Below are 24,142 nucleotides of genomic sequence, written 5' to 3'. Positions count from 1 at the left end.
GGTGCTGCCCCTCCCCATTTCCCTGAAGCTGGTTCAGGAGGTTGGTCCCAACTGAGCCTCTCCCACCCCTGGAGGGGCCCCCAGCCCAAGGCTCCGCTGTCCGAGGAGCAGACACAGAGAGCAACAGCGCAGGACAGACCCATCGAGGGCTCCTGCCCTTCCCGGCCCCGCCATGGCCTCTCCAGCCACAGCGGCAGCTCTGGGAAAGGCTGGCTCTCAGTGTCCCTTCTGCTCCCTCTTAGATCTCCTCCCCGGCCCAGCCCGGGCAGCCTCCACTACTCCGATGAGGACGTGACCAAGTACAACGACCTCATCCCGGCAGAGAGCAGCAGCCTGACCGAGAAGCCCTCAGAAATCTCCGACTCTCAGGTGAGGGGCAGGGGGGCCAGGCGCCCCGGAGAGGGGAGTGGAGCGGCCCCTTCTGAGAGTGCGGCCCGTCACATGGGCCTCCTTTCCTCCTTTCCTTTCTGGAGCCGCAAAGACGGAGGAGGGGTCGTATGTGAACCAGCCGTCACCTCCCAAGCTCTGCTCAGAGTTTGCTCCAGGGCTGACGGGGCCCTATAACCTTGACTAGATGTGAGACCCCACCCCCACCCCCCGCCCCGCCAAGAACACAGTCCTCTAGAGTTTCCAGCATCTCCCCACATGCTCTGGCCTGCAGAGGATCTCGTGGAAGCAAGGGGAAGGAGCCCTGCATTGCCAGAGCCTGGAGAATGGCTGAATGTAGCTAGTTAGGGTCAGAATGAGCTCTAGAAACTGAGGGCCAGAAGCTCTGGAGCCCCGAGGCTGGGAAGCAGTACAGATTAGTGAGGCCTTAGGCTTTGGAGATTCAGACCTGAGTTTCCATCCTGACTCTGCTGCCCGCCAGCCCGGGCATCCTGGGTTTGGTAGGTAACCTCTTTGGGCCTCAGTTTCTCCATCTGTTCTACAGGCAGGGATGCTAACGGGCGCTGTCATGGGGCTGTGGGACTGCTGAGGTTAAGGCACAGAGAAGCTTAGCACAGCGCACACGGCAACTGTTCGATAAATGTCAGCTTTTATGTGAAGAAGGACATGGTGCCTCTGGGAGAGACAGAGCTTGAGAGAGGCTGCCATTAGGTGGGCCACATGGGGACACTGTCCCAGACTATGGGGACAGGGGGGTTGAGTGCATTCCAATGAAGTTATGTCATGGCCTCCCACCCAGCCCTCTTGGCCTCGGCCAAGCCTGGTGGTTGCCCAGGGAGGGGCCAAGAAAGGCCACTGTGTCCCACACCCTAGACCTTTATGCCCAGTCCTGGGAGAGGCCAAGGAAGAAGAGATGCCAGCAGGGAACAAGGCTGTCGGCCGGGTAGGTGGTGCCAGCATGCCCGGGTTCCGGTTGTGGGCCCAGTAGACCAAGGGCCTCTGGCTCACTGCTGTTTTGTTCAGCTCCAGGGTTACTGATGGGCTTGGCAGAGCAAACAAGGCTGGAGCTAACACCCCAGCTCTGAGCTGGCAGGGACAGAGACCCCAACTTAGCCTGGCTGACACAGGAACTCACACAATTCAGGTTATGGCGTCTTGTTACAAGTGTTTCGCTCTCTGCGGCCATATGCATCCTGGGACTTGTGAGGCCATGCTTCACTCAAGCATGATTCCTCTTTCTTTCTCCCCAAAATGGCAATGGGCATTTAGGCTCTAGGCACTCAAGGTAAATTTCAAAAAGATACAGCCCGTGAGGCTGTAACAGAAGGCCGCTTAAGCCACACTCCTGTCTCTGGAGAGCAAAGGCAGTGGCCAGCAGGGGGGACTCTCCTTCCTGCTTTGATCAGCCTCCTTCGTCCTTCTATAGAGGGATCATTCATGCACACTCATTGGCTGGGCACTGACCTTTCAGGGAGGGAGCCCTCTGAGTGCAAAAGACATTGCCCAGATGTCTTCAGATGGCCCGGGGCCATCTCCTCAAGAGTCGGGAGGAGCCTCCCCCAGGATGCGGAGCTGGTCCCTAAGACCAGCCACCCACCCCCACCTCGAAGGAGTTGCTGAGAGAAGAAACCTCATCCGAAGACCACCCTACTTCCGTCATGCCCACTCAAGGCGGGCAGAGTCCCTAGACTCCCCCACTTTGCCACTGGTGTCTTTTGTTCGACACAAGCCCACCGCTTGAATGCACTTTCCGTAGCCGTCTGGAACCAGTCACCTTCAGGGAGCACGTGCCCTGGAGAGGGGAGGCCTCCCAGTTCCAGAAGCCAGTTGTCACGGCAGAACGCCCACGTTCCCTTTCAGGGGCAGCAGTGGACCACAGCCTGGGCCTAGAGCTCCGCCTGTGGTCTTTAGGGTGGTTTGGGGTTTGATCTGGAGCTCAGCAGGGCTGAGTTGAGTTTACTTATTCTGAAAGCAAAGTTCCATGAGGTCAGGGACTTGTGACCGTCCTGAGGTCTATTACCTCCCCGGTGTCCTTCCTGGCACATGGTGCATGGGCACTCTGCACACTGGTGTCAGGCATGAAAGGGTCATTGGAGAAGCTGGCCAAGCTAGTCCAGACCTAGTAGGATAGCAAGAGAGAGACGCAAAGGCTCACAGTTGTAAAGCTGTTCCTTTTAGACCAAGGCCAGAAGCACACATTCAGAGCGATCCTTCAGAGTGACACTGATGGCCATGGCCACACCGCCTGGGGCTGCACCCATCATCCCATGCGCCTCACCACTTTGTAATCACAGCGAGCCTCCGAGCGGCCTTTGTGTCATCTTTTTTGTCCAGATGGGGAAACTGAGGCTCACAGAGCTCCGCTGAGTTGGCTCAGGCCCCACAGCCAGAAGGTGCAAACCCAGGATCCCAGCGCCCGAGTCACAGAGGCAGACCTTGCACACGGGCCTTCTGACGCAGAGCCCAGCTTGGCCCCCTGGCCCTACCCTGTCCCAAAGCTGGTGATGTCACCCTTGTGGCAGACCCTCCTGGAAGGGCCTTCAGAACCAGCTGATGAGACACTCTTGAGAACAAATAACTGTGGCTTTTCTTTAAACACAAACAACAACTCAAGCCTGTCTTCAAAGGTTCAGAGGTGCCAGGATCAGGAGGCCCCCGAGACTATTCAGCCATCAGTCGCTCACGTCCCCCAGGCCCAGGGCGCCAGGACCGTTAAGTGTGCCAGTGTCAAAATGTTGAATTGTTTCCATACCTGTTGGGAAAGAGCCACCACCCTGAGCCCCTACGTGTCACCGAGAGAACCCCAAGCAGACTGTGACTCTGCCCCTACAGGCTCAGCAAACAGAGGACAGGGCCCTGCTTCACCCAGAGGCCTTGCCTGGTTGCCTCCGGGGTCACATCAAATTTTGTGTCTTAACAGCTAAGGAGGCCTGATGTCCGCCCCCGCCCAGGGCGTAGAGGGCGACCCCGGGGGGGGGGGGGGGCAGGGGGCACACGCTGACTTCTCCTCAACACTCAGTTCTTGAGCCTGTACTCCAGGGACAGAGAGGTGATGGAGACATGACCCTGCCTCCAAGGAGCTGCTCGTGGGCCGGAGGGGACAGACATGGACACAGAGCGGCTGGTCTCCCTCCGATGCCCTTGCTGAAAACATAAATAGGCAGATCTGATTACTACCCGCTCGCCTCTGTGACATGTGGCTCAAGTACGAGCCGGTGTCTGCTGTGTAGACAGCCACCGCGACTTGCAATCTGGGGCTTCAGGCGGGTGCTCCCCAGTCCGCCCGCATGGGATGGCTTCTGGAGGGGCATTCTTGAGGGTCAGCAGGCACATGGGCCCCCCCGGCCCCGTTTCAACTGCTCCGGAGAACGAGGGCCTGACTTTTTGAAGTATACCCTTCCCCCTGCATCCTCTGAGAGTGACTTCTCCATATGCTGCCTGGTTTCTATTCCAAGTCAGACCACCCAAAAGTGACAACCCAAAATTGGCAGAAATCTGCCCGGCCCTCTCCCTGTGATAGGGTAATAAACAAAAGTCCGCTTTGCTTATAAACAAACGCGCATGACAAGATGTTACGAAGTGGTTTAACGGGGCTGTGGGAAGACTGGGGCTGGGAGGGCTGTCCCCAGAGGGGTGTTGATGAAGGGGCTTCCAGGCTGGGGGTGGGAGGTGGGGGTGCAGGAAACAAAGGCTGAGGTTTGAAAACCCATAGCTTGTTTGATATAACTTCTGAAAACAAAGCATGGCTGCATTCCAACGTCATTTTCAAAATAAGAGCCCAAGTATGGGAGAAAAATTATATAGCACACAAGTAAATCTCAATGGAAAAGCAGTTCTCGGCCCAGGGCACGCCTGTTCTAATAAATACTCAGTCTTTGTGATTTCCTGGGCAGCCCCAGGAAACCCATTGCAGTGAAATTAAGCCTATGTGGAAAAGTAAGAAAACAGGACAAATTAGGTTTTCTGTAACACTTTTGAGCACCCAGTCATTAATGGTGAATGCTTACAGAGCCCTTCCCGGCGGCCAAGAATGACTCTAGGGATTGTTCCAGAATGGCACACTTAACCTTCACAGCCCCCTGCAAAGCCTGGCGGGGTTATCTATTGCATGAGTCAGGGAGCCACCAATGACAAAGCCAGGCCCACCTGAGACCCGCTACGCACCTATTGTGCGCCACGCTGGGGTCGGGCCCTGTGTGGCCATCTTGCTGGTTTGTCCTCCTTGGGACCCGTTCATTCCTTCCTTGCTGCATTTATTCAACAGCGAATTCTTCTGCGCCCACTAAGCAGTACCGGGCACCGTTTCCATGTGGCAGCTATAGTGGTGAGCAGGACCGACTCTCAGGGACGTTGCATTAACTGCGTTATGATCCATTAGGGAAGACCACGTGCATCGAATACTCACGTGTTTTCACGTATTAAAATTTTACGGCGCCACGCCATAATTTTCAGGAGGAAAATGGGAAACAAAAGGCTTCCTGTCTCCTGGGGTGCTGCCCTCTGAGGTATCTTGGGGGAAGGTCCCATCCTCCTGGAGGTTCCCAGAGGGCTGCCTGGAGGAGGTGGCATTTCAGCTGGGCCTCAGAGTGCGAACGGGACTGGGTCATGCAGAGAAGGGAGGAGCCGTGCAGGTTTGCAGGTGTGCATTTGGCTGAGTGGTTCTGACAACCCCTCCCTCTGAGTGTCTCCGGTCTTTTATCAGTGTTCGCCTCTTGGGTTGGGCCGTGAGTCTACGAGATTCACTGGGGCCCATCTCCGGCTTCTCCTTAGCCTGACCCATACAGGCCCAGGAAGCCCAAGCTTGTGCCAAACTAGAAACACACTATGGCCAGGGCAGAGGGAGCCCGGAGGAAAGAGGCAACGCTACACGTGGGGCCCCTGCTTTGTGCCAAGTCCTGCACTGTGCACGTTCTCATTGCAAATCCAGTTGCCCCACCAGGCAAGTTGCAGGATTCCCAGTTAACAGCTGGGGACACTGAGGCTCAGAGGGGTCAAGTAGCTTGCCCTTAATCACAGAGCTTAGAAGTGGGGGCAATCCCCACTGCCTCAGGCCCCGCTGAGCTGACATTTTTAAAAAGACGTTCCTGGGAGGGGTGCCTGGGTGGCTCAGTCTGTTGAGAATCTGACTCTTGATTTTGGCTCAGGTCATGATCTCACGGTTCGTGGGCTCAAGCCCCACATCGGGCTCTGTGCTGATAGGGCAGAGCCTGCTTGGGATTCTCTCTCTCTCTCTCTCTCTCTCTCTCTGCCTTCCACCACTTACATTCTTTCTCTCTCTCTCAAATAAATAAACATGAAAGAGAGAGAGAGAGAGAGAGAGAGAAAGAAAGAAAGAAGAAAGAAAGAAAGAAAGAGAGAGAAAGAAAGAAAGAAAGAAAAAGACAGAAAGAAAGAACAAGGACATTCCTGGGAGATTTCTAGCTGTTTTAGTACAAGAAACCCAGATGCCTGACAAAATTGCGCCTCGTGGGGGCTTCTAGAGAGGGAGACACTCGGCACATTCCCCCACCTCTGATGCGCAGGAGAGGCCCCCTGGTTCCAGGGGAAGGGCGTCCAAGGGACTGATGTAGAGCTGGCCTCAGCCTAGACGGGTGCAGGGAGCCCCTGGGCCACGGCGACTCCAGCTTCCAGCCTCCAAAGGAGCCGCACAGGGGACCTCCTGTCACCTGGGGCAGCACAGTCCCACCAGACTTAAGGAGATTCAGCAAGATGAGGGGACCCTGCCTGGCCCCTACGTCCCTGCGCTGTGCTGGCAACAGCGGGAGACCAAAAAGCTCTCCTCTGCCCCCCTCTCTTTTGTTGCCGGCTCTTCCCTGGGGCGTCCCTCCCGCCGACCCCCTCCCCGCGCCCCTCCGCTCCCCTCCGCAGGCCCGGTAATTGCTGATTGAGTGGCTTTGAGGAGCTGTTAAGAGGCCCAGAGCTGGAGCAGTCGCCTGATTGCCTGGCGGCCTGGCGGGACTGCCCGTGAAAGGTCCCCTTTGTGCTGGGTCGGTTACTGGGAAGCTGCATTCAATTACGCGCGAGAGTTGAAAGCCCGAATGGGCGCCCTGGGTCCCCCCACCCTCGCTTGCTTTCTTCCCTTCTCACCCCACCCCCCTGCAGAAAAGAAACAGATGTTCCAGGAGAGGGAAGCGGGAGAGCAGCGCAAATGCAAAGGCCGCCTCCCTGGCTGCGGAGAGCTGGGGGCGGGGCGGGCGCGCCTCCAGCCCCCTGCACCTCCCCCACCCCCACCCCCGCTGCTGCCGCTCTGGCTTCTGTCGCTTTTCCACCCCCGTCCGAATGCGGGATGCCGACCTTAGTCATTAGCACGAATGGGCTCTGGGGTCTGGGCCCACAGGAGGACCAGAGAGGCCCATCCCCCCCTAGTGATGCTTTACTTTGGGGGACAGGAGCTGAACATTCTTCTTCCTTGCCGGCCACCTGAGCATTGAGTCGGCCTCCACTACCCCTGCTCCTTCTGATCCCTCCTTGGGGGCTTCCAGGCCTTCGCACCCAGACCCACCTCGCTGTCTCCCCAGTAACACCTTTGACAACGTTCCATCATTTCACCCTGTGAGCTGCAGGCATCTACCCATTTTGCAGACAAGGATACCGAGGCTGAGAGAGGCCAAGTGATGTGTCCCAGACTTAACCTAGCTAGCTAGCAAGGGACACAGTCAGTGATGGAGACTGGCTTCTGGGGCCAGCCAAAGTTCTAGAACCTCTACCAATGACACTACCAGCTCTTTAAGCCAGTTGGTGGGGGCCCTCCCGGAGAGACCTGTCCCACAGAGAGAAGTGTGGGGTGCCCCCTTCCACCACCCAACACTTACAGACCCTCGCTGCTTCTGCACCAGAGCCCCCCCAGCCCCCTGCCTCGTGGCATCCACCATGGCTTGCTCAGACTTCTCCCGCCTCTGGGCGGCCTCCCTGCGGCCCCAGGCATCGGGTGCCCAGCCCTCATCCTCCTCCCCACTCTTGGCATATGGAGCCCCTGTCTGTACTGCCCTTTTGTTCCCTCCTGGGCTGGCAGCTGGGCAGTAGGCAAAGAAAGGGGCTTGTATTGTGCTGCACTGCGTCATGGGGACACCGAGGGACTTTCCATTGTCTCTACTGCCAAGAGGACTGAGGTCCTGGGAGCCTGTGCAGGGTGGTGGTAAGGAGAGCATCTCTACGGGGGGGATGAGGTGGAGGAGGGGAGGCAGCAAATGACGTAAATTTGCAGATGGACTAGGGTGTATGTCATCCCCACGGGGAGGCTAGAGGGGCTCTCATTCCCATCTTGTGACCTCCAGGCAGGAGCGGGGTGGAGCATGGGTGGGCTTTGGAAAATCAGGCAGACCTGAGTCCCCCAGCACAACCCTCATCTCTTGGGGCAAACCCTCATCCTCTCTGCCTTGGTGTTCTCGGCACTTCCAGAGCAATAGCAGTGACGAGGCCGAGGTGTGAGAGTTCAGTACAGTCTCCTGACGGAGCACCTGCTCCCGCGGCTGGCACCGCTATAGTTCTGTACATTCTAGCTCTTTCTCATGAAGGGGCTGGATGCCATACAGGACTTGGGGTCCCGGAGAGCAAGTGCACGTTGCCCCTCCCCATAGCTCAGACCCCTTGGGGCAAGGTCAACAACTCTCCGTTTGCTCTGCCTGTAATGCAGGACACAGCTAGTCATCCCAGACTCATTGGTATTGGGTTCACTGGGTCTACTTGGTACAGCTTTACCCAAAGTATGTTGATAAAATTTACCGCTTCCATGTATTAGCTGGGCAGGGACACGGCGACCTGAGCAAGGCCTTCTGAGCCTCACTAAAATCAGAGCGCATCTCTTCCAGAGAGTTCTAAGCGTGTTCCCATCTGTCCTCTTAGTTCTCAAAACATTGCTGGGAGCCTGGGGTGGGGGAGGGGCACATGATATTTTTAGCTCCACGATTCAGATCCGAACCAGGGAACGCTGTTTTACTTCGCAACCCGGCCTGACTCTTGGCTGATTCCCCCTCAGGCAGCTGGAGCTATGGTGAGGATACCAAAGTTATCGACAGTGTTAAGAAAAACTGAATATGTTGTATTTATCGGGGAAAGCTACAGGGTAATCATCGTGTGAAATTCAGAGCTTTTGTTGATATTTTTCTCATGCTCGTTTTATAAATGGATGTTGCTTTTATTCTGGATCACAACGTGGGTGAGCACCAGCGTCCTTTCAGTGCCCGGAGCCTCTCCAAGTCTGGCCCTGGCTTTGTCCCCGGTCACACAGTAAGTCAGAGGTAGACCGAGATCGGAACTCAGTACATCCTACATGAATAGCTGTCCTAAAATGTAGGCTTTGTTCCTATTCAGGTATGGCAAGGCCAGGAGATCAGGAGATGATTGTCCCGGGGGGAAAAAATTATTATTCACAGTTCCCAAGAAGAGGGGACCCATCACACCATGCAGGGCCATTCAGGAAAGCACTAGGGTCCCCCCGGAGGCAGAGAAAGCAGGAGGGACGCATGGGCAGGAGCCTTTATTGTGGAAGCAGGCTTAGGTTAGTATGAATCAATTCAGTGGGCTCTGGATGAGAGCCCACTCTGGATGATTCAGTATGAATCAATACAGGAGCTGTCCCTAGTTGCCTGGTACCTGGCCCCTGGGGTGATCAGGAGCAGCGGTTGGTGATGAAAGGGCATTCGCTAGCTCCAAAAATTGACCAGCCCCAGGAGCCATAGCCCCTCCAGAATCAGCAAGGCCCCAGATGTCAAAGCATCAGAAATACAGAAAATGAAAAGGCATGATGAATTCAACCCTAAAACATGATATGCTAAGCAAAAGAAGCCGGCCACACAACAGGCGTGTTTTATAGGCTCCCACCCGTAGGAAATGTCCGGAGTAGGTAGACCCACAGAGATAGAAAGTGGTTACCAGGAGTGGGGCGGGGGAAGGAAGGGGGAACAGGGGTTCCCTGTTGCCAGTGGGTACAGGGCAATGAAGATGTTTTGGAGCCGCGCGGAGTAATGCCCAACACTGTGAGTGTATGAAAAGCCACTGAATCTTACACTTTAAGACGGTTAACTTCATGTGCTATAAAGTTCCCTTCAACGAAAAAGAACTAGAGCTCAGGTCTTCGATCCACATCGGGTCCCTTCAGGGCTGTGTGTGTCAACGCCACGATCTGCTCCCAAGGCAAGGAAGGTGGGCACATCCGGGCATTATGCCCCCTGGGCAGTGAGGGGGAGAGAGGTGGCCACAGTCCAGGCCTTGGGAGATTCAAACCGGGGCGCCTGGCGCCTTGCAGCCCTGGGCACACGGACCCGTCCCCGCGGCGCCCCTGACTCCCCGATTCTCTGTCCTCCCAGGGAAGCGACAGTGAGTACGAGGCCGACCCGACCCACCAGAAGGCCCACTCTTTCGTCAACCACTACATCAGCGACCCCACCTACTACAACTCGTGGCGGAGGCAGCAGAAGGGGATCTCGCGGGCCCAGGCGTACAGCTACACGGAGAGCGACTCGGGCGAGCCGGACCACACCACCATCGCCAACAGCAGCAGCGCCCAGCAGGGCGGCCTCTTCCGGCCCAAGGCCAGTCGGACCCCAACGCCCCAAAACCCCCCGAACCCCCCGAGTCAGCAGAGCACCCTCTACCGCCCCCCCAGCAGCCTCACCCCCGGCCCCCGGGCTCCTATAGCAGGATTTTCATCGTTTGTTTGACGTCGGAAGGGGGAAAAGAAAGAAAGAGCAAAGCAAAACAAAACAAAACAGCACCAAACTCCCCATCCGCCCCTCCCCCGCACTGCCTGCCAGAAAACAAAAACACCGAGAAACCAAGTCAACTTTTCACCTCCTGAGTTTATTTTTCCAGAGATTCCAGGGCCAGCAAAGACGGTGTTGAGAAGGAGGAGAAGAAAACCACCGGAGGGGGACGTGTGTGTGTGTGTGTGTGTGTGTGTGGCCCACAGTTGGTCAGCTCCAGATTGTAGGGTTCCCTGGGCCTTTACGGACTTCGCAGAGTCGGGCTGCAGGGGCCCAGCCTCGGCTGAGGTGGGACAGAGGGAGGGAGAGAAAGCTAAGGCCCAGAGAGCTGTAAGGCAGTGTGCTCAGGGGGCGAGAAGCTTCTGGAAGTCCTGACAGCTGCCTCTTCTGCCAGTACGGGGGGGGGGGGGGGGGGGGGGGGGGGGGGGGGGGGGGGGGGGGGGGGGGGGGGGGGGGGGGGGGGGGGGGGGGGGGGGGGGGGGGGGGGGGGGCGGGCCCTGGGCCCACTGCTAGATGATGATGTGCAAGGCTGGGCGCCCCTGAGGGCAAAGCTCACCTTCTCTCCCCCCCCCCACACACACCCCTCCCAGCCCTCCCCCTGCATCGCTGACAGGCCTCTGGGGGTTCAATCCGTCCCCCTGGCCTGCTCCTCACACTCCCCTCCCTTGTTCAACTGTTCAACTTCTCCACCAAGCGTTTGGTTTATTTAGAAAAAGGAAAACAACTGAGGGGTGAGAGTCTGCCTAGCTAGTTCCTTGTTTCTTACATACGCTTTTTATTGTGACTCCAAGGAAGAGGGCCCCAGGGTGGGGAGAGGCCCCCACACCACCACTGAACCCAGGGCCGTTGCTTGACTTGAATTCACTTTCCTGAGCACAGACCAGGAGAGCTGAACCCGGGGAACAGAGTACAGGGCACTGACCGGGCATCGCTGGGATAATTGGGCATAACGCAGGAAGTCAAGAATGTAAGAAGGAAGCTTAACTTCCCTCTTCCTTCCAATTTAGGTACCACCAGCACCCTCCTTAAAGCAAGAGGGAAAGGAAGGCGCTTAGATAAGGAAGTTCAGCATGCTGGGGAGCTAGGCAGGGGTGAGGGATGGCCATCTAGGCAGACACACCCCTGTCCCTGGACACACCCCTTCCTCCTGAGACGGGCACGTACACACAAGTCCCCCATGCACTTGCAAGGAGAAGGGTCTAAGGATCCTCTCCCAAGAGAAATCCCTTTGGGTCCTAGCCAGTCGGGACACTCACTTCCAGATGTGTGTCCCTGTCGCTCTCAACCCAGAGTGATCCCCGTCTAAAGCACCCCCAGTCCCAAGCACAGGGGCACAGAAGCCCAGAGGAGTGGGCCAGGCCCCCAGTCTAGAGGCCAGAGCTCCCAGAATCTACCCTGTCTGCCCAGCACCTGGTTTACAAAGAGTCAAAGACCCAACCCCAGGGTATGTGTTTCAGGCCGGCCTCAGCCTAGCCAGGGCTCGGAGCAAGGAGGGGCCCCATCCAAACTTCACACAGCTCCCAAGATGCACAGCCAGGCCGGCCAGGAGGAGCAGGTCAGATGGGACCAAGGACAAGAATAGCTGACAGGAAGCAAAGCTTTTACACACATACAATCTGCTCTAAGGAATGTTCTTTTAAAAAGCCACTTCTAGTGGCCTGAATCTTCCTTTCAGCCCCAGGATGAAGGGATTGAGGGAGGAACCGTTCTGTCGAATTCCCCGAGTGCCCCCAGCTGGCCCAGCCGCGTGGTTTTGGGTGGGCAGCAGCCTCTGGGAGAGGAGGTGGTCCAGCAGGAAGACACCGGGTGCGGCGTGGGGCCCCTTAGTGGGCCGAATGCAGGCCCCATCTTGGGGGTGAGGAAAACAGAGGAGGTCTGAAAGGGGGATTTGGGAAGCAAGCCAAGGAAAGCGAGGCTCTGCACCTGGCCCCACGGGCCCCCCACTCAGGTGAGGGGGATGGGAGCAGGGCCAGGGGCCTGAGGGGAGGACATACCTCCCAGACCCTCGGGAGCGCTGGCAGGTGTCTCCGCAGACGGGGCCCAGAGGCCGTCTTCTCCACCGGGGTGTCTTGGGAGGGAAGCACCCCCACGAGGACACAGGCCTGAGGTCTGCCCTGTACACATCTGGTGTCTCCATGGCAACACATCCGCAGCCACCCGCCTGTGATCTCCCCGCGCTGCCTCCTTTTCATCTCATCTTTTTTTAACAACCTCATCCCTTTCCTTATCTGCTGTGCGTTTAGCCATTTGCGAAAGTTCCCAGTTTGCAGTAGGGAATTCATGTAGCCCAGCCCAGTGAGGAATCTGGGGGTGGGGTGGGGTGGGGGGAGGAGCAGGACGCGTGAAGCCGTGTGTGTGCGTGTGTGCACGAGGCCAGATTTCCTTTGCCTTTCACAGACTGCCTAGTGCACCGAGATGTGCGCCCTCCCCCTCCCCCACGCTCTCACTCACCCCCACGCCGACACACCCACGCACACTTAGCACAGGGCCGTGCACTCCTGGGCTCACGCACATGCACACACAGATATGCACGGATGTGTGTTCGCAAACAGGCTTGCGATTCCTGCTCGTCTGTCCTTTGTGAGGCACAGGCAGCCGGGGTCACTCCCGCTCGAATGTGGGAGTCTAAGAGGGCACTGGCGAGGACGCTGTGTGAGCCGGAAGGCAGGCTGTGCCCAACGTGAAAATCCAGCCCTGAGTTCATATCCACCCACCCAAAATGTTGCCCCACTGCCCCATCCACATCTGGAAGCCCAGGTCTCCACGACAGAACTCTAGATTTCTCAGAGGACACCTCTGCCCTCATTTGCATATCTGCCAGGGCAGTGGAGGCTCCCGACCCCTGACCAGACACCCGGTCACATTAGGATGTGCCGGGCACTGCCTGTAGGTAACAGGGAACCTCCCCGACCTCTGGGCTCCTGGGCCGACGATGCCAGGGCCCCTGTCTCTGTGACCACCTGAAGCAGGTTGACACAAGGACACCTCTGTGTCCTCTGGCTCTGCCTCGTCATGCCCTCGGGAAATCTGGTGTTGCACCCAGCAGCCCACGCTGGGCACACCAGCACTGCCCTCCCCCCTCGTGGCCACGCCCCCTGCGTGCACACCAGCTCCTCGCCCAGACTGCCAAGATGAACCAAAAAGCTGCTCGGCTTCCAGAGCGCCTTTCTCCCCAGGGCCCCAGGGGGTTTGCAAACCCAGGCCGCCCGTCCTGTCCCCTCACCTGACACTGCCCCAATTCAGAGGAAGCACGGACACTTCCAGCTGCCCCGCCCAGAGCACGCTGTCTCGAGGCCTTCTATCTCTGCCCACACCTCCCTGGGCAGAGCGTTCAAAGGTGCCAGAGCCTCCCAGAGCCCACTCTGGGCAGGGGCTTCCTTCCCCTCCCCGTGGTGCACGTGGTGTGAGGGGCTGGAGGACAGGAGCGGGGAGGGGGACCCGCCCCCAGCAGCAGCCACCTGATCTGAGTGCCTCTGTATGGTCCTGCCCAGTGGCAACCTTGGCCGCCACCCGGAGCACAGATGCCCTCCTGGGACCACCCCCCTTCTCTTTGTTTCCGTAAGAATAACCAAAAGCATTTAAACGTGTTACCTTTCTTTACACATACAGACTCCAAAAACAAAAACCAACACAAATCTTTATTTTTTTGATTTAAAAGATATAATGAAGAACTGTGGGGAGAATATTCATCGTGGCAGGTGTCTATCTGTAAGAAAAAATATATATCTATATGTCATATAGCTTGTTAGCAGGTTTATTTTTTAAATGAAAGGTAAAAAAAGAAATTGATTTGAAATATATACCACGAGATGTCCCATGGCCTGTCAAACTTGTCGGTATTTTATAAATAAACTTTTTTTTTTGGAGTTCTGAAGCAACATTTATTCTTCTCCTTCTGGGAAAGTAACTGGGGACCCCTACCTTCATATCATGCTCAAATGAAAGTGTGGGATTTTGTTTCTTTTACACCTTTAGGATAACAGCTACTCGGATGATACCAGATTAGAGGCCAAATGATAACGATTGATAATGCTGGCAATGACAATAGCTAACATTTGTGTGGCGTTTACGCCCTGCGAGACACTGCTGTTATCACTTTCCACTGATGAACTCAGGGAATGCTCATGACAACACCTTCAGCAGAGAAGCAAGATCAGGGAGATTTTAAGGGGCTTGCTTGCCCTTGAGAATTGGAAATGCCGGAGTTTGTACTAACGCAGTCTGGCTCTACAGACACGTGCTGCCTCTGTGTTATTTTAAGGCAAATTCCTTACCCGTGTTCATTTATTTTTATTTATGTATTTTTTACTGTCTATTTAGAGCGAGAGTGTGTGTGTGAGACGGGGGAGGGACGGAGAGAGAGGGAGGCAGAGGATCCGAAGTGGGCTCCATACTGACAGGCAGAGAGCCCCATGCAGGGCTCCAACTCACGAACCTCAAGATCATGACGATCGTGACCTGAGTGGAAGTCAGACGCTTAACCACCGGAGCCACCCAGGTGCCCGCCCCCCACGCCCACCCCGTGTTCATTTTAATTCCTACCCAGCCACACCCCAGACGCTAAGGTTGGTGTAGTAAGAGCCACTGTGGTGCTTAGTGTAACTAACCTAGTCGATGCACCCAGGTCTTAAGTGAGGGCTTGAATCGTTGAATTTATGCGTGTGGTGCTATTGACATGATACCACATTTCTGTCACATACATTGAGTCAAACAGGAGAAAGAGAACGAAGGAAAAATGATTTTAATTGTGTAATGCCACCAGATGAATACACTTACTTAAATAGTCTACGTTGCTGTATAACGTACATCAGACATTCGTGCAAGAGGCTGCTCAGCACAATTAAAGCAGGGAACTTAAAATATACAAAAATATACTCTTAGACACTTCATTTTTACTTAAAACACAAATGCAAATTCATTCACCAATCTGTTAATGTTGGGCCATAGAGTTTTGCTTTTTCTCAGCATGCTCTCCGTGTATACAGCTCCCTGTTGTCTTTCTTCCATGAATCACAGCCATCGTGCATGGGCAGCGAATTCTAGTCTGTTTCTTTAAAATAAAGCAAAAGGGGGCACCTGGGTGGCTCAGTCAATGAAGCGTCCAACCCTTGATTTCAGCTTGGGTCAAGATCTCGCGGTTGGTGAGTTTGAGCCCCGCACGGGGCTCTGCACTGACAGTGCAGAGCCTGCCTGAGATTCTCATTCTCTCTCTCTCTCTCTCTGCTGTAACACACCCTTTTATTTTTGCCACTTTTCTTTTATCAAAGCATTCGGTGCAATTTTCAAAGAAATCACTGTTCTTTTGCACTCTTAGCCATTGCATCATATTTAATTAAATTGTGGAATTACGGGGCGCCTGGATGGCTCAGCTGGTTAAGCGTCCGACTTCGGCTCAGGTCATGATCTTATGTTTCGTGAGTTTGAGCCCTGCAGCAGGCTCTATGCTGACAGCTCAGAGCCTGGAGCCGCCTTCGGATTCTGTGTCTCCCTCTCTTTCTGCCCCTCCCCCACTCACACCCTGTCTCTCTCTGTCTCTCAAAAATTAACAAATGAAAAAAAAATGTAATTAAAAAAATTTTTTTAAATAAATTATGGAATGACTATAAAAAGCACAACTGGCACAAACAAGTCTGGGAACAGTGACAATTGATTCGTTATAAACATACAACTTGATTCGGTAGCAGCAGAAACATATGGGCATCACAGAGAGCAGCCCCTTATTAGCCTTCAGAACCCTGGGGACTGTGGGCACCTTCATGTTTTGCAGAGAAAATATATGGAATCCATTAACATGGCTGGTTGGTTAAGTGGAAGTCAAGTGAGAGCTTCCGTGTATAGGACAGCACAAACCATGCACGCTGAACTTTATGACCAATTTTCAGGGTGATTAAGGGATTTTCAAAGGTAATTTGGACGACATATAATCTTTACCTTAATAAGTGTGGACCCCAGCCCCCACATTAGATACAACTCCACTAATGAGGTTGTTTGGGTAGAGGGTGATAATATGGAAGGCATTCTACAAACTGGAGTCCGATTTGAAAGGAAGGGCTTTGAACCACAAAAGGCATATCCTTCCTGGTGGCATGTTTATTCTAGACCCAGGAGATGTCTCATTGAAATCTTTAATTCCAAAATTCTTCCTCATTCATTTCTTTTTTCTTTATGATTTTTTTTCCTTTTTTTTAATGTTTATTTTTTTTTTAATTTTTTTTTCAACGTTTATTTATTTTTGGGACAGAGAGAGACAGAGCATGAACAGGGGAGGGGCAGAGAGAGAGGGAGACACAGAATCGGAAACAGGCTCCAGGCTCTGAGCCGTCAATCAGCCCAGAGCCTGACGCGGGGCTCGAACTCACGGACCGCGAGATCGTGACCTGGCTGAAGTCGGACGCTTAACCGACTGCGCCACCCAGGCGCCCCTTTTAATGTTTATTTTTGAGAGAGATAGAGTGTGAGTGGGGAAGGGGCAGAGAGAGAGAGGGAGACAGTATCTGAAGCAGGCTCCAGGCTCCGAGCTGTGAGCTGTCAGCACAGACATGGGGCTTGAACCCATGAGCCAGGAGATCATGACCTGACCCAAAGTCGGCCACTTAACCAACTGAGTCACCCAGGTGCCCCATTCCTCATTCATTTCTAATCCCAGACTAGCTTCTCCCCAACTGTAGCTGGTGAGTGGGGAATTTGGCTGTCTCCAGCCCCATTATCAAAAACAATGCCTCCCCACCCAACCCCCCGCTCAAAAAGGAGAGAGGCAAATCTGGTAAGAAGAAAGGAAGGAGGGGAGGGGAAGCTGTTTTCCAAAGCCAAGGAGACACGGTGTGAGGCCACATACTGGCTTAGATTATACATAGTTCTCCTTTCTCCTGAGAAAAGATCATCTCACCTGGAAAACGTCAGAACTCAGTGGAGTTTCTTTTCTTGAAGCTCCCAGAGTGACTAAATGGGAAAAGCACTTGGGTTGGGGAGGTTAGCTAAAGAGAGCGCGGCGTTGGCAGACCTGGGTTCCCAGAAACTTCAGCTTAAACTTGAACTTGAGCTCAACCTTCATCAGCTTCCACGACCTCATCCGTGGAAGGGGTGCAACTTCTGCCTCTTCCAACATCAGACTCAATCGAATGAAGTGTAGGGAAACGACCCTTCGGACAGAGGTGCTCTCCGGAGATGTCCCTCGCCCCCAGCCAGCCCCCTATCCCAGCTTCTCTCTCCGGAACTCTCAGAGCTACAAGTTTTTTGACTTCCTGACCTGACTGACGATGAACTTTGGCAATGGGGCTTGGCTGCAGTCAACAGGTGCAGAATGCAGCTGATCTCTTTCTGGTTTCTAGCATCCTAGTTTCTGGAAGGGAAGGGGCACTGAAGCAGCAGGCTCCCGAGGCTATGGGTTGTGAAGGGTGTTCTGTTAAGGTGCGGTGCAGGAAGTTAAGGGGGAGATGAGACTCGGGTGGCCTGAGGAATCTGCTCTGGGTCGACTCCAGCACACCCAAGACGGGCTGCTCCCACCACTACCTTGTGGTTCCCAGCACCTACTGCACCCACCCTTCTCGAATGCTGGCCCTGATGGGCTCAAGGAAATCCAGGAGACCCTGTCACTTCCCACTAAGGGGCTGTTGGGGCTCAGAAGCCAAAAGTGATACAGGGATGGAAACAGAAATAGCTAGTGTTTGGCTCCCTTCCCTCCCAACATTGACCATCCAAGCCAACCAGGCCCTTTGGGTTGGGGTTTTATTGCCACTCAGGCAGAGCTTCAGCCGGGGCGGGGTGACCCCAGATGACACTGGGGTCAAAGCCCAAAGAACACCAGCCGTTGCCCTGGAGGGATGCAGTGACACCCCCAGCTTGATCCCTCTGGAATCTGCTGCCCCGGAGCTGGGCTGCGTGGATATGGGCCCAGTCTAGTGCCAACCCGACTCTGCACTGAACAGGGAGGTTCTTCCTCTTGACCTTCATGACACATGGGGCTGCAGGGCTCTGGGGGTGGGCTGGCTGCACCTCCCCTCTGCTCCAACTGCCCTCAGCAACATGGCTTTGAGGGGTGGGAGCAGCTCCTATGGGGCCCAGATGCAGTGACTGATGAACAGGCTCCTGATTGACACCTATTGTCCCTGATGTGATTATTAGCAATGCTCCCTCTCATTTTGTTTCTTTTTTTAAATGTCTCTTTATTTTGACAGAGAGAGAGAGAGAGAGAACAAGAATCCCAAGCAGGCTCCTCACTGTCAGTGCACAGCCCCACGTGGGGCTCCACCCCATGAACGGTGAGATCGTGACCTGAGCCAAAATCAAGAGTCAAACACTTAACCGACTTCCCTCTCACTTTGTTTCCTAATCATCTGGTCCCCGCACTCCTACTGATGAGTCATAACCTGACAGCCAGGCAGGGCCCAGCTTTCAGTCCCTCCTACACTTGGGGCCTTAGACCGCCGTGCTGAAGGTCTGGGAGAATGGAAGGGACCATCTCCTGGACACGAGCTGTGATTGGGGACTAGGGGGTTGGCATGGAAGAACCACTGAGTCCGGTTCCGTGACTACAGATTCAGAGGGAAGCTCTTCCCGCTTGTTGCTGTCTCAGACTCGGTGTCCTGACACTTGAGGGTCTGTGCTGTCCTCAGTCCGGTCCTCCCTACCATGGGCTCTGGGACACACGCATTAATGTCTGCAGGACGCTTCTCTGCCTGGACTGTTCTGATGGAGCAGTTGCCTGAAAGAACAAGAAACACATACCCCTCATATAGGGCCTTCCTTATACAAGGGAAGATCCTATACAAAGGATCTTCCCCTATACAGAGATCCTACCCCATCTCAACTCTTACTCCCCCAGATTGACCGATAGCTCGTGACACTGGGTAGAAACTTGGGGGAAATCCGTGCCGGTTCTAGGCTGTCTTCAGGAATCTTGCTGGTCAGCATAGTTGATGTAGCAGAAAACCCAGGCCTTGGACATGGGAACAGAGGAAACTGGGTTCAAGTTAGGGTCGCCGGATAAAGCACAAACCAAAATTTGCACGGGATATGTTTATCCCACACCACATAATTTGTTGTGATCTGAACTTCAAAGTGAACTGGGCATCCTCTATTTTTATTTGCTGCCGCAAATCCTAACTCCACACCAGACGTGGGTGCTCCTCCAAAACTTCTGGAACCTGGGTGTCCTTTTCGAGAACGTGGGGGATGCCGAAAGCGGCTCTGTACGCCTCCCCCCACCCCCACCGAAAGGTGTGTGAGTGTCAGAAGGGAGATTACATGAAGACTGAGTTTGTAAACCATAACACCACTCGACACATGCAAGAGATTAGTCCTTAGGTGGGATCCGCTAAGAGCTTCTGGGTTCAGGCACAGTTCGGGCTCAATCCGTCCTGATTTCCAATCCCTTGATAAAAACGTGCTCTACCTGCCTCAGAACTCATCCTAGCTGGAAATCGCATCAGTAGAAAACTTCTGAATCGTAGAGATTTGGTGGGGGTGGAGGGGTCATCCCGGGCCCTTCAGAGCCTGTCATTCACCCTGGAAAACACTCAGATTAGGACCCGTTGAGCAAAGTTTCGTAGGGTTGTGGTAAAGTGCTGAAGAGCTACAAGGAACACCGCAGGACCCAAAGCAAAGAGCAGCCATGACCACCTCAGGCCTGAATGGGCAAGAGGAGAGGAGGAAGTTACTGGAACCCGCAGAGAAGGCTGGATGGAGGGGGAGATGTCACACAGGGCCAGTCGGGAGTCAGAGAAGCACCATCTCCCACACTGGGCCTGGCTCGCCTTCCGTCCTCGGGTCCCCTGTCTGGGCTCCTGATGGCCCAAATTCAGCGGGAAGTCAGAGGGCACCGGGGTGCAGCCCATGAGGGCCAACCTCCCCCGGGGGCCCAGAGCGAGGGGGACAGGAAGGTCACGTGGGTGCCAGCAGGCCCACAGCAGTGCTTACGTGTGTGTCTTCTGATGTTGACGTCCCCATAGAGTTCCACTCTTACTCCCTTCTGGATGTTGATAGAGTGGAATTAGGCCCCGAGAGGCTCGCTGGGAGCCTCCACCAGAATAGGTGGGATTTTCTGGTGTATTCGAGAATTTGAAAGGTCTTTGACTTTCTGTTGCCTGCAATCTCCTGTGCCATCTAGAGCCGCAGGACAATGACAGCAGCTGACCTTTGTTGTCGACCACATACCACACCCAGCGCTGTGCGGAAGGCCTTTGCTGCACCTAGTTAATCCTCAGGGCGGCCCCGTGATCAGGAATTTCACCTCCTCCCATTTACCAGAGAAGGACACATAGACACAGAGAGGTGAGGGGACCTGCCGGGTAAGTGCCAGAGCCAGAAGTGGACCCCAGGCCTGCCTGGCCTCACTGCACCCCCCCCTTCCCTTTTAACCACCAAGCAACCTGCTGGAGTTCAGATAATGCTGGGTGTTTGGGGAGGCCTCCACATTCTGGGCAGGCGCAGGCCAGGCGGGAAACGTTGTTTCCGGATAACGATGGTCACAGGGGTGGACAAAGGTTTTCCCTAAAGGGCCAGATGGTAAATATTTCGGGCTTTTCGGGGTATATGGAGCCTGTTCTAGTAAGGAAGCGGCCCAAGATGATACATGAATGAATGTGAGACTGTGTTCCAATCAAGTTTTCTTTATGGACACTGAAATTTGAATTTTATAAATTTTTTAAATTTTTGAGGGAGAGAGACAGCGAGACAGAGTGCGAGTTGGGGGAGGATAATAGAGAGAGGGAGACACAGAATCCGAAGCGGGATCGAGGCTCTGAGCTGTCAACACAGAGCCCAACGTGGGGCTTGAATGCACGAACTGTGAGATCATGACCTGAGACGAAGTCGGATGGCCAATCGACTGAGCCACCCAGGCGCCTCTGAAATTCAAATTTTATATAATTTTCACATGTAATGTGATATCATTCTGGTTTTTAGTCTTTCTGAATCATTTAAATATGTAAAAATCCGGGGCGCCTGAGTGGCTCAGTCTAACTTCATGAGTTGGAGCCCCGTGTCGGGTTCTGTGCTGACAGCTCAGAGCCTGGAGCCTGCTTTAGATTCTATGTCTCCCTCTCTCTCTGCCCCTCCCCCTCCCTCTCAAAAATAAATAAACACACCTGGAACCTCAGAATGTAACCTTATTTGGAAGTAGGGTCTTTGCAGATATAATTAGTTAAGATGAGGTCATACTGGAATAGGGCAGGCCCTAAACCCAATGACTGATGTCCTTTAAGAAGAGGAGAGGACACGGGGAGACACAGAGAGAGAAGACCATGTGAACACAGACCAGAGTTCAGAGTGGTGCATCTGTTAGCCAAGGGACACCACAGACTACAGGGGACACCAGAAGCTGAAAGAGGGAAGGAACGAGCCTCCCCTAGAGCCTTCAGAGGGAGTGTGGTCCTGCGACACGTTGATTTTGGATGTCCAGCCACCAGAACGGGAGAGAATAAAATTTTGTTGGTCTCTGCCACCCAGTGTGCTGCAGTCTGTTATGACAGCCCTGGGGAACGAATAATAAGCCCTCCTGGGAGCTCCAGTGTGTGTGTGTGTGTGTGTGTGTGTGTTAATTTTTTTAAGGTTTATTTATTATTGAGAGACAGAGAGAGAGACAGAGCATGAGCATGGGAGGGGCAGAGACAGGAGGAGTTGCAGAATCCAAAGCAGGCTCCAGGCTCTGAGCTGTCAGCACACAGCCCGACGCAGGGCTCGAACTCACCAACTGCAAGATCATGACCTGAGTTGAGTTTGGACGCTCCACCGACTGAACGGCCCAGGCGCCCTCCAGTGTGTGTGTTTTATGTTGGAGGGTTTAGATTGAGTAGCCTCGCACAGGCTGACAGTGTCCCAGGACCAGGCACCTCCCGGACCTCGGGCCTCCCTTCTGCTGCCGCCCCCAGCTGCCTTAGCTTTCTGCAGAAAAGTGCCAGCCAGCCCCGAATTAAATTGGCAACTCTGGGATGCTTGTTTTCCTGTTTCTCCCCAACCTCCCCACTTCTTAAATTGTTTCCACCTCTCAGTAAGAGCCAAATAACAGTCATTCCCTGAGGTCAGGAAAAACCCTCACCCGCCACCAACCTGCAAGATATTAATCACAGATGCCGATGACCAGTACTCCGGGGGCCTCTTACCCTCTGGCCATTGCTGGGTAAGGGCAGAGGGAGCGGCAGGACCTGCCTGCTTTCTGGGGCCTGGCACGGTGCCTGGTATGTAGGGAGACCGCACACCCTCACAAGGCAAGGCGCCACTGTCCCCAACTTCTGCTGGGACACAGCAGTACATCCCTAGATGGAAGAAATCCACACGCAGTCAGGGACATGGATACATATGAAAGACAGCTCACGCTTAGCCCAACACTTTCGCAGGCGCTTTGCATAAATTAACAAATTCTTACAAAGGCAGGAGCTGAAACACAGAGAGGCCAGGTAACCTGCCCAAAGTGACAGGGCCGGGGCCCCCAGTGGTATCCCCAATGCCTAGGACTGCACCAGCCAAAACACCATGTGCTCCAGCATGAAGAGAGCTCCTCGGGGTGAAGGGAGCTGCCCACAGTCCTGCATGAGACCCGGAACTGGAGCCTGTTCCCCGACTCCCAGGCCTGGACAACTTCCATTCCACTGGCTCTTCCTCAGAGAAAATGATTGCTCTGGTTCAAGGCTCCTGGGATGACACTGAAATACAGCTGGCAAACTGGTCATTGTTTACTCTAGTGGCATGTATTGTAAAGGGATTTGGTCAATAGCAGGGAAGATCCGGAAGGCTCTAGAAAAAGGATGGAAATGGTAGGAAGTCAGAGAAGCCACCTCAGAAGTAGCCCCGGTTGTCATTTCTTGGAAGGAAACCGGTGGGGGAGGGGCCGACCCGCAGGGGCGGGGCCGACGGAAAGTGACCACATCTGTTTGCAGTTTTCCAGCTCGCCTCTCTCCACCTCTCCTCGCCCAGCCCTCTGTAATCAGCCAGCTGTCTGTGCTTGTTCGGCCTCATCCTCCTGCCTAGACCCGTCCTGCAGACACCGGGCCCCGAATCACAGGCGGGCTCCTTTCTGTGGCCTCTTGTCAGCTCTTGGGGTGAGGAGTGAGTGGAGTTGTTTCCCTCATGACGCCATGACTTCACCTGGGGGTGGGGGGAGTTGCTGGGGTCCTGCCCCAGGGAGCTTCCTCTGCACTGCCCGGACTTGGGGGAGGGGGAGGGAACACCCTCGGCGCCCCGGGAGTGGGTAGCAAGGACAAACAGGAGAGGAGCAGGCTGAGTGTGAAGGGACACACAACTATGCACAGTGACAAGATGACAACTGACACTCGACCTCTGAGGAGAGAGACTCAGGAAGTGGGTCAGCTCAGAGTCTGCTGCCTCCCAAAAGGGGCAGCTCTCCCTGACTGCTACGACTGGACTGGAAAGGCGTGAGGTGGGGAGAGAGACCAGTACTCCAGGCTTTTTGGATTCTTCAAGAACCAGAAATCCCAATTTTATGTGAATCCCCTTAAGCTTAAATACTATATATATAGTAAGCATCATTGTGGTGTTGTGGCCGGTCATATCTTCCCAAAATGACTGCAACAGAGCTCCCATCTCACGCACTCCCCTTATAATGTAACTTCGACATCCCTCCACCAACAGTGGAGCCAGTGTTCCCTCCCCTTAATCCTGGGTGGGAAGGAAATGTGATTATAGCAGAAGGGAGGCGACGTGACTTTCAAGATCATTGTTACAGGATGAACCGTGCCACCCCAAAAGATATCCCCAGGGCCTACCCTCCAGGACCTGTGGATATGACCTTTAAAAATAGAGTCTTCACAGATGATCAGGTTAAGATGACGTGGGTTCTAATCCAAGATGATCGGCATCCTTATAAAAGGGGGAAACGGACAGATGTGCATGGAAGGAACACGGCGTAGAGATGTAGGAAGAGGGCCAGGGAAAGACAGAGGATTAGGGTGATGGATCTACAAGCCGAGGGATGCCCGAGTCCACCAGAAGCTAAGAGAGAACATGGAACAGCTTCTCCCTTACAGCCTCAGAAGGAACCAGCCCTGCTGATGGCTTGATTTTGAACTTCTAGCCTCCAGAAGTATAAGAGAATGAATTTC

The 24,142-nt window shown here is 54.4% G+C and overlaps 1 protein-coding gene across 2 annotated transcripts in view; it reads left to right on the top strand.

Moving 5' to 3' along the window:
* Positions 1-10,175, top strand: part of SDK2 (sidekick cell adhesion molecule 2) — a 262,290-nt gene extending 252,115 nt beyond the window's left edge. For both annotated transcript variants that reach the window (XM_043585159.1, XM_043585158.1), the window contains 2 exons: positions 243-369; positions 9,693-10,175. In XM_043585159.1, coding sequence (XP_043441094.1) covers positions 243-369; positions 9,693-10,046 — 481 coding nt within the window. In that variant the 3' untranslated portion in view covers positions 10,047-10,175. The remainder of the gene's footprint in view (positions 1-242; positions 370-9,692) is intronic.
* Positions 10,176-24,142: the final 13,967 nt, after the last annotated feature.

Source organism: Prionailurus bengalensis, chromosome E1 (genome assembly GCF_016509475.1).
Source record: "Prionailurus bengalensis isolate Pbe53 chromosome E1, Fcat_Pben_1.1_paternal_pri, whole genome shotgun sequence".
NCBI classification, from domain to species: Eukaryota; Metazoa; Chordata; class Mammalia; order Carnivora; family Felidae; genus Prionailurus; species Prionailurus bengalensis.
The sequence above is the reverse complement of the archived record's forward strand: the minus strand, read 5'-3'. Positions and strand labels throughout refer to the sequence as shown.